Raw genomic sequence first — 15,856 nt, 5'->3', positions numbered from 1 at the left:
TTTTTTTGTACTAGCTACCTACATGTATAGGTGGTTTGAATAAAAATAAATGAAACGGATGTGTTGGACTCGCCGTACGGCCGCCGTAGAGCAAATGTGACTGAGGTATAACAATAACAAATTAGCAAAAACATTCAAGTAGATGTTCTAAATGGCAGTATGACCAAGTTATTGACAGATAATCTGGGGAGCATTCTATGAAGGGATTTGTTGGACGTTTTTATCCGACAGTAACCATGGGAACTGTACCCCTCAGCCAATCAGAATCAAAGAAAGTAGTCAGATCTGACATCTTGTCGGACACAATGGCCCGAATTCACAAAGGTGGTTTAGGAAACCCACATTGTGGTTGAGTCCATGGTTTATGCAGAGTATAAATTACGCTTAATTTATCACGTATTATGCGCTTGTCTAAAAAATGTCCAATGCTGATGCATGCTTTTGTCAAAGTGCGCCAAATTGACGCCTGTTACCATGGTTACATACGCTATTTTATTCATGAGTCAACTGTTTGAAGAGTGGGCTCATTATTCAAAACAGTAGATTCATGAATAAAATGGCGTGGATAGCCACGGCAACAGGCGTCAATATGGCGCACTGTGACAAAAGCGCACATCAGCATTGGACATGATTTTTATATATGTACGCGGTAAAATAAGCGTAATTAATACAGGAAATCTGCATAAACCATGGACTCAACCGTGAGTTTTCAAAACCCCCTTTGTGAATTCGGGCCAATGGGTGTATAAAACTAAGTGGCGTGTTCTCCGTCCTCAAAACTTAAATCACCTTTCACCACCTTGACCAAAACATGACCTTGATCAATTCTAATGATTTGATTATTTTCTACTGCATTGTATTTATTGCCTATTGAGTCTTGTTTTAAAAGCACCTTAATCTTGATACTCAATAATGAAAAGTGATGCTACAAAATTGATGTTTATTTATGATATTTGAATGTAAAATAGTGAATCAGTGCCGATCTGTAAATACTTGTTATGAAAGGTTTATTTGTCTATCAGCTTTATACATGCTTACTTTATTCTATTTGTAATCTGTATTTTTGTTTGATGTTTCCTGTGTCAGAGATACAAAACTTTCATGATCAAATTCATAAGTCAATCCAGTTCAAAAGAAAAATAACAATCACATTTTTTCGTACCAATTTGATCAAAGTTTGTCTGTTAAATTTATTTAAAATTATGAAAACCCCACCACAAATGAACTTCTCCATGCCAAGTGTTTAAAATAGATAAAATATGTGATAGTGATGTGCGAAAGCCGGGGTAATAATAATGATAATAGCAATGTGCCGTGGAATTGATTCTTTCTACATGGATGGCGCGATACAAATGCCTATCATAATTATTATGTGGATCCTTGTTACTTGATAAACCATTACAGGGGGCCGTTTCATAAATGTAAATGGTATACACCAAAATGTTAATTGGCGATGGTTTAGCGCGTCATTCTTAAAATCGCTCTTACGAACAGCTTTATGAAATAGCCCCCCAGGTTATGTTTACGCTTAAATTATCTCATAAAACTACATGTAGAAGACTTCTGCCAAGTTACACATTGATTCAGTTCAATTCAAATTTTATTTCCATAAATTGAATAAAAAGAAATTATAAAGTATCATCAAAATACATTATAAAGCAATTTGGATGTACACTGGATGAATACAAACACTTTGGCCCGAATTCACAAAGGTGGGTTTGAAAACCCACGTTTGAGTCCATGGTTTATGCAAATTTCCTGTATAAATTACGCTTAATTTAGCGCGTATAGGGCGCATGTAAAAAAAAGTCCAATGCTGATGCGCGCTTTTGTCACGGTGCGTCAAATTGACGCCTTTTGCAGTGGTTATTCATGGTACTTTATTCACGAGTTCACTGTGTTTTTTTTTTCACGAGTCCATATTTCAAACAGTGGATTCATGAATAAAATAGCGTATTTAATCATGGTAACAGGCGTCAGTTTGGCGCTCTGTGACAGAAGCGCGCATCAGCATTGGACATTTTTTATACATGCGCCCTTATACATGCTAAATTAAGCGTAATACAGGAAATCTGCATAAACCATGGACTCAACAGTGGGTTTTCAAATCCACCTTTGTGAATTTGGGCCTGTCAGTTACAAGGGGAAGAGTTTAGGTATGGACAAGGCCATTTTGACATGTATTAAGGTCAGTTTCCTACATTACATTACTTGAATGACACAAGAATAAACAATAAATACTTCAACTTGAACTTCTCTTAATTTAATTGAAAAGTGAAATATTATTCATTAACTGTACAGTGAAAACTGAAATGAGTTCTGTTTTATCGCTCTATTGGCGTGTGTCACAAACTCTGTAGGATTCAGAATTTAATATTTATTTTTCTTGAAGCTTATTCCAATTATGCCAAATTTGTATTCTCAACCTTGTGCTATTATAACATTGTTACATAATACAGTTCTATTGAATAAATTAATACATAGATGTTTATACATTGTACATTTCCATGCTTTGTTAGTAGCATACATTCATGTACTTATGCCATATGTTACTTTTATAATCAATATAATATATGGAAGATGATATATACATGTGTATATTAAAACTACACAGCATATACTAATACTTTTATTGTTGATTTGACTTATTTTATATCATCATTGCATCAAATATTTTCTTCTTTCAGGTACATTTCTCTCTTCCTGGCTTATGCAATATTTTGATAAATATTTTTGGCATAGTGATAGTGATATTTTACCTACATGTAATTGCTCCTTTTCAGCAAGTAGCCAGGGGCCGATTGCACGAAAGGGTCTTTGCAAGGACCGTCTTTCGTGTCGCCCATCTTTTATGATGGCGCATCACATTTATTTCAAATGCGTTTCACATGATGTGAAGCGCATTTTAAATAAATCATCTGCAAACATATTTCATTCGCCCGTTAAAATAAACAAAATATTTGTTTATAAAATTATATGATATATCATGAAATTGTGTAAGATTTGTTAGAAAAGCAAGCTAACAAATCTTATTCTTTATCATAAATTTCAGAAACGCACAACTATCATAAAAGATGGGTGACACGAAAGACGGTCCTTGGAAAGACCCTTTCGTGCAATTGACCCCCGAGTACTTCAGGCTCAAAGTACTCTTTGAGAGACCTAGAAATGAGGTTACATGTCCTACCATAGTCATATTGTAATCCTTTCATAAAACCTCTTAAGTTTTCTGGAACAATTTAAGCTCATGAATGATTTCATTCAATAAAACTAAAAGAGAAAATACTTCACCTTTTTTTCAGCAGCTTGGAAAAGGAAGGAAAACCAAAAATACTCATTTTCATTTATGGGTTTCTTTAGATATAAGAAATGTATATTTTGACCAGAAACTCTAAACAGGGTAGACAATCGATTAATACCTGTGATATCTGAGGGAAGACAATCCCTAGATGGCCCAAGTAATTTTAAATGTTCCCTTATACCGAGGCCACCTGTATCAATAAAGTGAAAAATGAGTGAAAACTGGTCTTAAATGATCACAAAAATGTGGTCATTGGTCATAAAGTGAAAAATAGAGTGAAAACTGGTCTTAAATGACCACAAAAATTGCCTCCCATGTGAAAGAAGTTCCTGTCCACAGTCGCCATGTCTTCCGTTTCCCCGTGGTGGCCTTAATAGATGTTTAACTGTGTATTAGCTTCAGTCTTGGCCCATTAATGACTTAAATACCATAGAGCCATGAGTTGATGATATATGATGAAGGGGATTCATATGTTGAATTTAGCAGCTTTCTTGGCTGTGGATCGGACTGGGCAGCTTGCCGCCGAGATGTGGAGCTGGAAGGGATATGGGCAATCTGTGGAGGAGAGAATGAAATTGGTATAGAGAGTGAATAGACATACAGACAAATAAATTAGGAGGATGGAGGGTGGTGCACAGACAAAATGGAAAAGCAAGGAGAAACAGAATGGCCCGAATTCACAAAGGTGGTTTTGAAAACCCATGGTTAAGTCCCGGGGGGGGCCACTTACATTGACGAGTGGATACCATGCGCGACCAAAAAAACACGTAAAAAGGATGTCCTTTTCACGATAGGGCACGTTACGTACGTAACGTGATAAGGGTGTCAAAAACACAAAAATAATGAAAAAAGGGTATCTATTTCGCTAGGAAAATTACGTGTTTAGGGTCGAATTTGCGGGGATGATAAAACAAAATTAAAATGTTTTAAAGGATGTCCTTTTGCCCTAATACTACGTGTTTAGAGTCCTATTTGCGCGAGGTGTAGAAGGTGAGGTCGTACTAAACCAAATAAGGTAAAGCCGACGACCGAAGGACCCGTAACAATAAAACATTCCTGTACTTGTTTAGGGGTTCATTTCAGGGAATATTTGCCAAGAGTATCGTTTTGTTTCCAATACTTGTTAAGGGTAGTGTTTCACACGCCAATACTTGTTAAGGGGTGCATTTTCAGAATATGGAAATTACGTGTTTAGGGTGCTTTTCGAGACCCCATGGTCGCGCATGGTATCCACTCGTGAATGGAAGTGGCCCCCCCGGGGTTAAGTCCATGGTTTATGCAGATTTTCTGTATAAATTATGCTTAATTTAGCGCATATTCAGTGCATGTATAAAACATGTCCAATGCTGATATGCGCTTTAGTCACAGTGGACCAAATTAACGCCTGTTGCCATGGTTATTCGCGCTATTTTATTTACCCTATGGGTTTTCAAAACCACCTTTGTGAATTTGAGCCTATAAGGGGGTGATAGAGAGAGAGAGGGGGATGCAGACAGGATAAGAGAGGGAATGGAGAGAAAAGAACATACAAAATGGGACAGAGTAAAAGGGTGGGGAGGGGGAGGTAACATAGAGAGGAGGTGGTTTAGATAATGAAATAGAGAGAGGGGGTATGTATGGAAGCTTAAAAGTGCCACCGAGATGTTGAGATAATTATCTCGGGAAGTCGACATCTTGATAGCAAAAGATAAGATGACGAGATCCCAGATCTCATCATGTCGACATCTTTTAGAAGAGATGATGAGATGACAAGATCCCGGATCTCATCATGTTGACATCTTTTAGAAGAGATGATGAGATGACAAGATCCCGGATCTCGTCATGTCGTCATCTTTTAGAAGAGATGATGAGATGACAAGATCCCGGATCTCATCATGTCAACATCTTGTAGAATAGATGATGAGATGACAAGATCCAGGATCTCATCATGTCAACATCTTGTAGAAGAGATGATGAGATGACAAGATCCCGGATCTCATCATGTCGACATCTTTTAGAAGAGATGATCAGATGACAAGATCCCGGATCTCGTCATGTCGATATCTTTTAGAAGAAATGGTCAGATGACAAGATCTTCGATCCATGATCATGTCATCTAATCATCTCTTCTTAAAGATGTAGACATGACGAGTTACGATATCATGACATCTGATCATCTCTTCCACTGGATGTAGACATGACGAGATCCAAGATCTTGTCATCTGATCATCTCTTCTACAAGATGTCAACATGATGAGATCCGAGATCTTGTCATCTCATCATCTCTTCTAAAAGATGTTGACATGATGAGTTCCGGGATCTTGTCATCTCATCATCTCTTCTAAAAGATGTCAACATGATGAGATCCGGGATCTTGTCATCTCATCATCTCTTCTACAAGATGTCAACATGATGAGATCCGGGATCTTGTCATCTCATCATCTCTTCTAAAAGATGTCGACATGCTGAGATCTGGGATCTCGTCATCTTATCTTTTGCTATCAAGATGTCGACTTCCCGAGATAATTATCTCAACATCTCGGTGGCACTTTTAAGCTACCATAGGTATGGGTAGAAAATGAGATATTATGCAAGAGAGAGAGGGAGACCATGAGGAAAGTTTAGAGATTGGAAATCACTAGAATTCTCTTCAAATAAAAACCAAGGAAAAATCAGAGAGTAAAATTGCCATAGACAGAAACTGTAATTTCATTTAAAATGCACATGTGTACAGTGTATAAGCTGATACATTGAATAAAACAACAGAACGAAAGTGAGTAGTACTAATTTGGTGGATCAAAACAAATGGTTACAAGACAGTAAGAAATCAGGAGGATGGGCAAGTAGATGGAGAAGATAGCTAGGCTTTAACTATGGAAACAGAAAACCAGGTAATAAATACTATATAGGGACATACACTAAAGGACAGTACACACAAAGAGAAGGAAGCAGCCAGAAAAAAAGGCAAGAAATTTAAAGTAAGAAACTAGCCAAAGGCATGAGAAAAGGAAGGCAGGAGGAGCAGATGATGAGGAAGAAACGAAGGGAGAATGAAAACAAAAGAATAGCAGAGAGAAGACAAAAGGAAAGCAGTAGGAAAAGAAGAGGGATAGAGATGGAGAAACAGAGAAATGCACTGTAGAGATCGAAAGGAGCAAAAGAGAATGGGAGAAGGGGGAAAGGGAGAGTAAGGTAAACAGAAACATACAGAAGAAGAAATGCAGGAAAAAGAAAGGAAGATTAATAAAACAAGCAGCAAAGAGAGAGAGACAGAGAGAGAATAAATACAAGGTTGGAATACACATGAAAGAAAAGGAAAGAAAGCCAGAAAGTAAAGAGGGAGGAAAGAAGAAAGCAATTAAGGCAGAAAGAAAAAAAGAAAAAAATAACGAAAGAAAGAAAGAAGGAGGAAGGAAGGAAGGAAGAAAGACGGAAAGACGAAAAAGGAAGAAATTAAGGCAGAAAGAATTGAAATGAGAAAGAAAAAAAGAAATAAAGGAAAAGAAGAAAGAAGGAAAATAAAGAAAGGCAGATAGATAGAAATATAGAAATAAATAAAAGAAAAGAAATAAATCAAGCTGCAAAGAGGTAGAGAGAGAGAGAGAGACAAGATACTAAATACACATGTCTGCTAACCAAGAATGATCAGATGATATACCTTTTGATTTTCCTCCAAACTTTCCATTGGTATTGCTGGGTATAGATGGAGACGACAGGGCCTGGATGCCTGGCGTTACCCTATATAGAAGAGCGACCTCTGTTGGCGAAGTTTGGTTAATCATCGACTGGGGGTCAGGGAGGTCGAGCAATCGCTGCCCTGTCCTTCTTGTCTGCTGGTAAAATAATGCAATAAAATGGAAATGTTAAAGGTATGTTTAGAGAATTGTTTATAAAAAGTAAAACCTGCAAATTTTGGATTTTCTTTGACTTTTATTCTCAGAAATTAGGTTATCGAATCAAACGGATGTTCTAATGAAAGAAAGTATTCAGGTATTGAGCAAAGGCATTTTTCTGCTCACTCTCATTTTCCTTCTTGCATTCACTGCGTGGATAAATATGAATTCAAAAATATTATAATGATGTTGCCTTTAGTCTATTAGCATACAATATAGATTCTTAGAATTAGATAGAGTGCATGAAGGTATAATAAGGCACACAGCACATAATTTGTCCATCCTCTAAAAATAGGCTTTAACTGATAAAATACCTTCACAAGAAATTTATTATTATCCTTTTGGTATAAGAATTCAGGTTGATTTGTTGGTTCATAATTCTGATTCATAATCAATATATTAATAAAGCTTTCTAGATTAGGCCCAAATTAAGAATGAAAATACTAAATATAAAAGCATTGATTGCTATCACATATGCAATTATTGTGCAAAAAGCACCAATGAATCAATTTTGCTTGATATTAACTGGTCTGATAAGCTATTAAATTTTCCAAGGTATGGGCCAGATTAAGAATTTATAAGAATACAAGGTTGCTTAAATCATACATTCTATGCCATGATTGCTAAACAAGATTACCAATGTCGGTAATCTTTTGAAAAAAGTTCTAAAGAATTAATTTCAGAAAAATTAATAATTGAAATTTACTGTCACATGCATATATTCATAGCAATATATATTGAGATATAACTTTTTTCTAAAATTTGAAAATTATATGGTCTATTATTGAGAACAATATATACAAAATATCATAAATCCCTTACTCTGGATATCTACAGTTAAATTGTATAATTCATTTATTATTCTGATTGAAGTTCTTGTTGAATTTTCATGTTATATATTTAAATATTTGTATTTAAATGTTAATCTTTTATTTAATTGACAGGCTTACAATTTTCTGATCAAAATCCTGGTCCTTTACGCCATATTCGGACTGGCCACCATGGTTACACTTCTCCCTGGCTTTAGTGATGCTGTTAGAAGTGGGCGTAGACCTTGTGGTAGTGGGTGTGGCCTTTGGGATGGTGGGCGTCGACCTGCTGGTGGGCGTATTCCCTGATTTCTGGGCAGCACCTACAGGTAATATTTCAATGCGTCCAAGACTAGCCTTTGCCAAGGGGTGGGACAGGGGGGAAGAAGAGGAGCATCTGTTTGTCACCTTGGTGACAGCAGTTGAAGCGGGCGTAGCAGTGACTGCATGGGTAGAGCTGGAACGAGGGCGCTGATCATGTAGTTTACGATAGGTATACCCACCTCTGAAAATGATAATGAATAGATTAAATTACAGATAAACTTGAGTAAATTGGCCCATTGCAGGTCGAAGCAATTTTTTTAGACCTGGGGCGCGAAGTATATAGCAAAATTCATCTTTATGATCTTTCCTACCCTACATACTTTCTTGGATACACTCCGTAATAAAAAAAAATCAATCCATACATTAATCTATTAATAAAAGTAATGATGGTGTTGTTTTACAGAATGCATGCTCCAGCCAAGACGTTCTCTTTGAACCACACCAACACTCACTTGTAATTAGCTGTATAGTTACTTGAATCCTTTGTTTGCATGAGATCATTCAGATCATCCATGACGGCGCGTTGCTCGCTTAAAGATACAGACCGAACAACATCCTCCTTGCGATCCGAAACCGTCCCAGAACTCGACGGACGCATCGGCCCCCGCAGCTGGAATGGCTTGCGGAGCGAAGCCGCGTTCTCTGTCTCGGCTGCATGACACGACCTGACTTTTAAGGCCGACCTTTGACCTTGCTGGTGGAGGTTGGAAGCGGAGAGTTTTGCTGATATAGAGCTGGATGGGGAATGTAGGTTGGTGAGCTTGGCAGATTTACTGATGAGCTTGGGGAAGTCGTCGTAAGCGCTGAGGTAGAGGGAGTTGGAGCGGCGGAGACGGGACTTGGGGTCGTCTGGAAGGCCATAGAGGATTGGCTTGTCATGGACCAATGAACAAAGCTTCCATCCTCGGAACATCTGAGAAAAGATGAAACAGTGCATAGATGTAGATACATAAATGAATAAATAAATAGATGAATAAATAAAGATGAATAAATAAATAGATGAATAAATAAAGATGAATCAATAAATAGATGAATCAATAAATAGATGAATAAATAACTAGATGAATAAATAAATAGATGAATAAATAACTAGATGAATAAATAAATAGATGAATAAATGAATAGATGAATAAATAAACGTGCATGGGTCGGCGGTTTTGGCGGGAAACGAGTGGGCGTGGTATGCGGACGCGGTGAGTAGACGGTGGCGTGAGGTCTACTCACCACGTCCGCATACCACGCCCACTCGTTTCCCGCCAAAACCGCCGACCCACGCACAGAGCGCCACCTACGTCAGCCCGCCGTTACCGCCGGCCTAGAGCTTCCCCCACGTCCGCACGCACGCCACAAGTACCGCCGCACGCCGAGCGAACACTCACTCCTGAAGACGGACAGTCAACCTGTCCGAAACGTCGAGTCTCTCTACTACTCATCATCTCTACTCGCCGACTCAAGCCAGCATCTCCTCATCAGCTCTACTACTCAAGCTGTTCTCACTCAGCATTCCTTCTGGTTTACAGTCCTTTTCAGGACTATTTTCAAGAAAGAATACTCTACTCTCAAATCTCCACTTTCTCGCCTATCCACTTCTTCTCTTCTATCCACTGTTTCTATAACACTCCACATGGTGTACCGTAAACCACATCAGCAATTGTACATGCCACCATGCAAACCTTCAAACAACATCTATAGATGTTATGTTGTCTACTTAAATGGCAAAACATCAGACCCCTCCCTCCCCCCTCCCTCACATGTACATGTACCTTGGGAACTCATTACAGGAGGGACCTTGTTTATGTTGATTTGCAGCCCTTCTGATATAAAATATTTGGAAAATAGTGAAAAACATCAATTTAGGGTGTTCCATAGAGATTAGAGTATTACAATTAACAAAACAGCAAATTTGTAAATTTGCATAGCTTTTTTTGTGCTTTTTCATTTGGTTTACATATTCATCTTCATAAGATAGCAAGTCATTGGTTTTCACACAATCAGTCATTTACAGAAGTAAAATTTGAATATGAATTTTATTTTTATTTTTGCTGACATTCACATTTGAAATCACTTTATTATTACATACATGTACATCATGGCAACAAGAAAAGAAAAACTTGTCCTTTTGAACTGTAAGGTGACAAAGTACTGCCAAAATTCTTTGAGAAAAAAAATCACTGGTGCTTAGTAATTATATTAGATTCATATACTAGCATTAGCCTCTTTTTACTTTAGTAGATGGCAGGTTTGAATCCCACTGGTTCCAATTTTTGTTTACTTATGATCTTATGATTTTCATTACAGATCGAGCATACCGTACTGATCTTATGATTTTCATTACAGATCGAGTATACTGATCTTAAACAAATAGGAGTAATGCCGAAAATTTTGTTTAAAATTGAGCCTTTTTATTAAAATACTTTTCATTGGTATCCAAAAATATGTACCCCCAGTAAACAATGAATATATATTTTTTCATGTTAATGAATCCGGGCCGTCAGCAGTAGATGTAGACAGTGTCAATGCATATGCATGATGCAGGATTATATTATACAAGAAATTTCTATGAGATTAGGAAATCGTATACAATAATGAATGTTCCTGAGTGCAAAAGACAGAATACTTCATGAGGTGAAAGATGAAATGATCCATTCAACAACACATAGCCTCGTTGATAGATTTAGTATTTTTGTCTTACACCAAACGGAAGTATTCTCTCTTTTGCACAAATGAAAAGAAAAGAGCATTCATTATTTATTTTATATGACATCTAGAAAAAGATCCCTTATCATTTGACATTTATAAATTTGAATAAAAATGCAGAATGCAAAATCAGTTGGTGATTGTCGCATACACCACTCACACACTGCAAACACAGGTGCTTTAATGTGTAGCACTGATGGTCTCGGAGCACATGGATCCAAATTGCACAATGGATGGATCCAAAATTGTGCGGATGATGACGTCATTGTAAAATGGGCTGAATGACTGATGACAAACACCAAATCAAATGACAATTAATAAAGAATAATTTTTTATATTGTTTTATTTTTATGAAGATGGAACATCAGCAGTAGATATGGACTTAGTAACCATCCATAGGAGTAGAAATAGATCCGCATTCTGAAGTTGGGTTTATTTCAAAATCTGGGGCCCGTAACACAAATCTTAGCAATGATCGTAGAACATTCTTATATGATTGATTCCACTGACTACAATGTACAATCAATCATAAAAATCAAGTTTACGATTAATCGCTGACTTTTGTGTTACAGGCCCCTGATCTAAAGTTTTGGTCAGACTATGGAAAGCCAATTGTGACATAGATCTATAAATAACTTGAAAGTCTTTTGAAGTCTCAGGTAATATCAAACCATGCCATTTTGTATGGATTTGGACAGAAGATAAATTGATCACACTTACCCTAGTAAATTTTCCCCCTCTTGTCAGGAGACTCAAGATCTCCTGCAGAGAAAGGCTCCTGGAGGATCCCTCATCTTCTCCCTGTTGTCTCTTCTTATTAGAGCTCCCTGTATTTTAAGATAATAAAACAATGATTGGTAAGGATTTAGAGGGAGGGGAGGGCAGCTTTAATTAAAAATTGGGGGCTGAGTTCAAGTACTAGGCACTGCATAATTATTGTACATCATAATCATCATCATTATTATTATTACTATTATCATTATTATCAATATCATTATCATCATCAGTAACATCATTATTACCGGTTTTGACATAACGTATATGTTTCATAAAGTATGCGATCCATATCTATCCTGAGTGTGAGTGAAAGAAACAAAAATGAAAGTAGATGAAACTACATATTTAATATAGCTCTTATAAATTTGTAAAGGCAAATACACAAAAAGCTGAAAATAAATAGAATGAAATAGCTGAAATTATCTAAAAAGATGAACTTTGACAATCATGCACAAGTTACAATCAATAGTAGATTGTAGTCATTAAGCCCTATTTTTTGTTGGAAACATTGTTTTTGACAACATGAACCTTTCTCAGAATACTTGAGTGCAGTGGACAATAAGATAGAACAAAACATGATTGATGAAATGAATAAATTGAGACATACCAGTAATGTGAAATGGTTAATTTGAAACTTCACAACACTATAGTGCTTCAACAACCTGTTCATATCAATATTCACATCTTTACAAGCAACTACACATGTATGCTATACTAAAACACACTTTGTAAAGGTATTATTTCCTCAAAATATAGTAAGATTGAAAGAAAAAAAAAGATGGTGGTATTAAAGCTAAGGAACGTCTTCTTGATATTAAGCAGGGTATAATTTTGCTTTACAAATTTGAATAGCATTTTTGGTCATAAGAGAAAAACTCTCAACTAAGTAATGTACAGTCCTATATGTAAAAATATGCTAAACAAAAGAATTTATGCATAGCAGTCTTTCGAAAATTTAAAGCAAATTGCGATGCAATACCAGGAAAATCATTCCCTGTTAAGGTGAATTAAGGATTTCCAAAAGGATTAACCCATGGCCTGCTAGAAATGGATGGTCCTCATATTACAGAATTCAGTATTCAGCCGGTGAATCATTCACCTTTTATTTCTCCTTCCAAGCAGGTCTTGCTTTTGCCTGTGAAATAGACAGAAGAAAAAAATGTTAATGCAATTGCAAAAATAAGATATCGTTTCTTGGGGATGTGGAAACAAAATTGTCACTGTATAAATATTAAGAGTCATCCATAATCTTTTATTGCAGTAAATTATCTGGGGGTTCTTGGAAATTGAAGCAAGTATGATTTAAAATGAGAAGTTCTACTTCTTGACATTCATTTGGGGAAGGCTAATCATAACATTGTTTAAGACATTACAGACAAAGGAGCAGGAAACCATATTTGTGTTGGATATTAATTACTATCATTATTCAGAAATGATGCTAACTTAGATTTGTTTATTAAGAAAACTTTGTCAAATGAGCAAAAGCAACCAGGATCAGACATGAAATATCTTTCCTCCAACTTGTAACTTAAACAAGTCCAGATTACAAGATTTATATTCCATCAGTCTTAAGGGAGTCCTGTTAATGTAGTCCTACATAAAGGTATGCAAATATTGCATAAGCCAAAAAGCTTAATGCAGTCTCTATATGTTGTTCCGCTGAACTACATTGGCTACTCTCCCTGGGAATGATAGAAAACTGCCACAGATTGTTAAATGAATTCCCCAAAACTATTATCAACCCTCTCTAGAGTACACCTTCCCAAGAGTAAAAGAAAATCATGTTTATTATTTTATTTTGTGGTAATTTCACAAACCTTTTGGCAGCACTCTATTTCTAAACTCTGCAATAAACTCTGGTTTGACCTTTGCCCTCTCATCACTGGCAAACAAGAGCTGTTTGAGGGCGCTGTCCTCTATTAATGACTTGTAACGACACGGAATATGATCACCAATGAAACTTGAATATTGCATGATGGTCTTTCGCTGCATGTTGAGAGAATTTAAGAGTGGAAAAATACAAAATGGAAAACAAGAGAGGATAAAATGAATTCAAATCAAATGAATTCAAAAACAAGATAGAGAAAATTATTTTCTACACTTTACAATCAATATCTTAATAAAGCACAATTGCAAGTAGGCCTATTTAGCTGGTCTGACCTTAATGCTTGTGCGCAATCAGGGTAACCGTGCTAAAGCTGGGGTAATGTATGCAGTGCTTACAAACATTTGTATTAAGCACTATATAAATGTTGCATATTATTAAAAAGCTCATGTGTTGCTTAAATCTAAATGTGTCCTAATTGTCTAATGTATAGAGGTGAATAAATTTCTCTTTCCACAAGTACACTTCAATTAGGAGAACATGTGACTAGACTTTTTCTATGACTTTTTGTTAAACTTGAATTAAATAAAGTAGTCTAGACTAGGCCCTAGATCTCTAGGCTTAGGCCTAACGTTAGAGGTCTTAATTCCAGGAGATAAGTAAGATAAGTTATTTATTACTGGTTTCCAGGAGTGTAATGCCAATGGTTTCCAGAACATTTTACTGGGCCACAAACTGGACCAGTAAAAATTAAGTGGAGACCAGTTCCATCAAATTGTATTCCAGTGCAAGCATGTAACAATGCTCTGGCTATAGTATTCTATTTCTAATCAGTATTTTTTTAGTAACTAAAGTAACAGTTAGAAAAAAAATTATTTTCATCGAAAAAGTTTCAAGACCAGTATTTCCAATTAAACTTAACGTTACTTACAGTTCAAGACCATTTTATTTGTATACTAAAGCTATCTCTAATTTATATGCCTAATTTTACTTTAAGCCTAAGGTTAGATCTAGATTCTATACCTAGAGTTGGCCTTCATAATTAAAAAAAAATGGTTCTGGTTCTTACTTCTTCCTTCTTTTCTCTGTTCTTTTTTTTTTAAGATCTAGACCTATTCTAACGTTAGTTAGGTTAACGTTGTCGTTAGGCTCCTAACATTCCAACGAACATTTTTCTCACCAATCTAATTTAGATCCCTATTTTGTCCAACTAAAACAAAAACTAAGTTTGTTCCTTGGTGCACTGCTTAATATCGGCCCTTTTTTTGCTCTAGGAAGTCCAAGAAAGTCCCGAAAAAAGTTATTGTGTCGATCAATTTCAGACTCAGTCTTCGATATCAGCTGTTTTCTCGTTTTTGTTGAACTTGCCTATTACGACATAATATACACCCAAAGCGCGCGACCTCACGTGAACTTGCCCTCAATAGTGACAATCAAGAGCCAATGAAATTTCTTCTTAGACGGGGAAAGTTTTGCCATTGAAATTTATTCACATATTTCTTCACAATTCAGCCAATGAAAGTGGGCGTAACATTTGTCGCTCCGATAATATCATTTGGACTGGAGAATTATCGCGAGGGGTGTAAGCATCGTCGTACGAGCGTAGGGATTTTACGGGTAAATGCTACCCTGGTACCGGTAATGCAACTCTATGGAGTTTGTGTAGAATCCGTATGCAAGTCGAAGTTCGTCGGCATATTGAGGGCGAGAACGGATCATCTTGGAAGGAGAGATGTCGGATCGGGATAGTACGGAGGATCAGCCCCAGGGCCAAGGTAAAACACACTTTCTCTTTAAATTAACCATTATATTAGATTTTCAGCATATCATGTTCCTTCCGTGATTATTTCCATGCTTGTCATTGACATTTTCTACCGGCATTTTTCGCCGTAAACTTCGTTCCGAGATCGACCCGCATACATTTCCGTACATTACGAGTTCAAAACAAAATGGCTGAATGGGGAATTTTGCGAGCCGGTATACTTTGCAAATTCGTATAAAATTCATGAATTCAGAGACCTGACAATGCAAGACGGTGTCAGATACATGAAGAAGAGATGTTGAAGAAAAGAAATACGACACTAATTCAAATAATTTAGGCCGAAATGAGTGTAAAGTTCATTGGTCATTGTTTGTCGTGGGGTGTTGTTTGCTGGCTGTTTTCTGATTGCCCACAAATCTAATGCCATATAAATGGCCATTGCAATGCAATTTACTGCTAGGCCAGTGGCAGTAGTGATCATTGACGACG

At 36.6% G+C, this 15,856-nt stretch overlaps 2 protein-coding genes across 3 annotated transcripts in view; one reads left to right on the top strand and one right to left on the bottom strand.

Annotated features, from left to right (window-relative positions):
* Positions 1-8,102: 8,102 nt before the first annotated feature.
* On the bottom strand, positions 8,103-12,815 carry LOC121416759. The gene is made up of 4 exons (XM_041610216.1): positions 12,812-12,815; positions 11,724-11,830; positions 8,759-9,219; positions 8,103-8,487 (listed from the first exon to the last, which is right to left on the bottom strand). Exons 1-4 carry the CDS (start codon positions 12,813-12,815, stop codon positions 8,103-8,105), a joined length of 957 nt encoding a protein of 318 aa, XP_041466150.1.
* A 2,398-nt stretch (positions 12,816-15,213) lies between these two features.
* LOC121416922 (transcriptional activator protein Pur-beta-like) overlaps positions 15,214-15,856 on the top strand; it is a 59,459-nt gene continuing 58,816 nt past the window's right edge. The window contains exon 1 of one of the 2 annotated variants that reach the window (XM_041610452.1): positions 15,214-15,380. In XM_041610452.1, the coding sequence (XP_041466386.1) occupies positions 15,338-15,380 (43 nt within the window). In that variant the 5' untranslated portion in view covers positions 15,214-15,337. The remainder of the gene's footprint in view (positions 15,381-15,856) is intronic. The other variant, XM_041610453.1, reaches the window with a different exon arrangement.

The sequence above is a fragment of the Lytechinus variegatus genome, chromosome 6, assembly GCF_018143015.1.
Source record: "Lytechinus variegatus isolate NC3 chromosome 6, Lvar_3.0, whole genome shotgun sequence".
Taxonomy (NCBI): domain Eukaryota; kingdom Metazoa; phylum Echinodermata; class Echinoidea; order Temnopleuroida; family Toxopneustidae; genus Lytechinus; species Lytechinus variegatus.
This window is presented reverse-complemented; position numbering and strand designations above follow the sequence as displayed.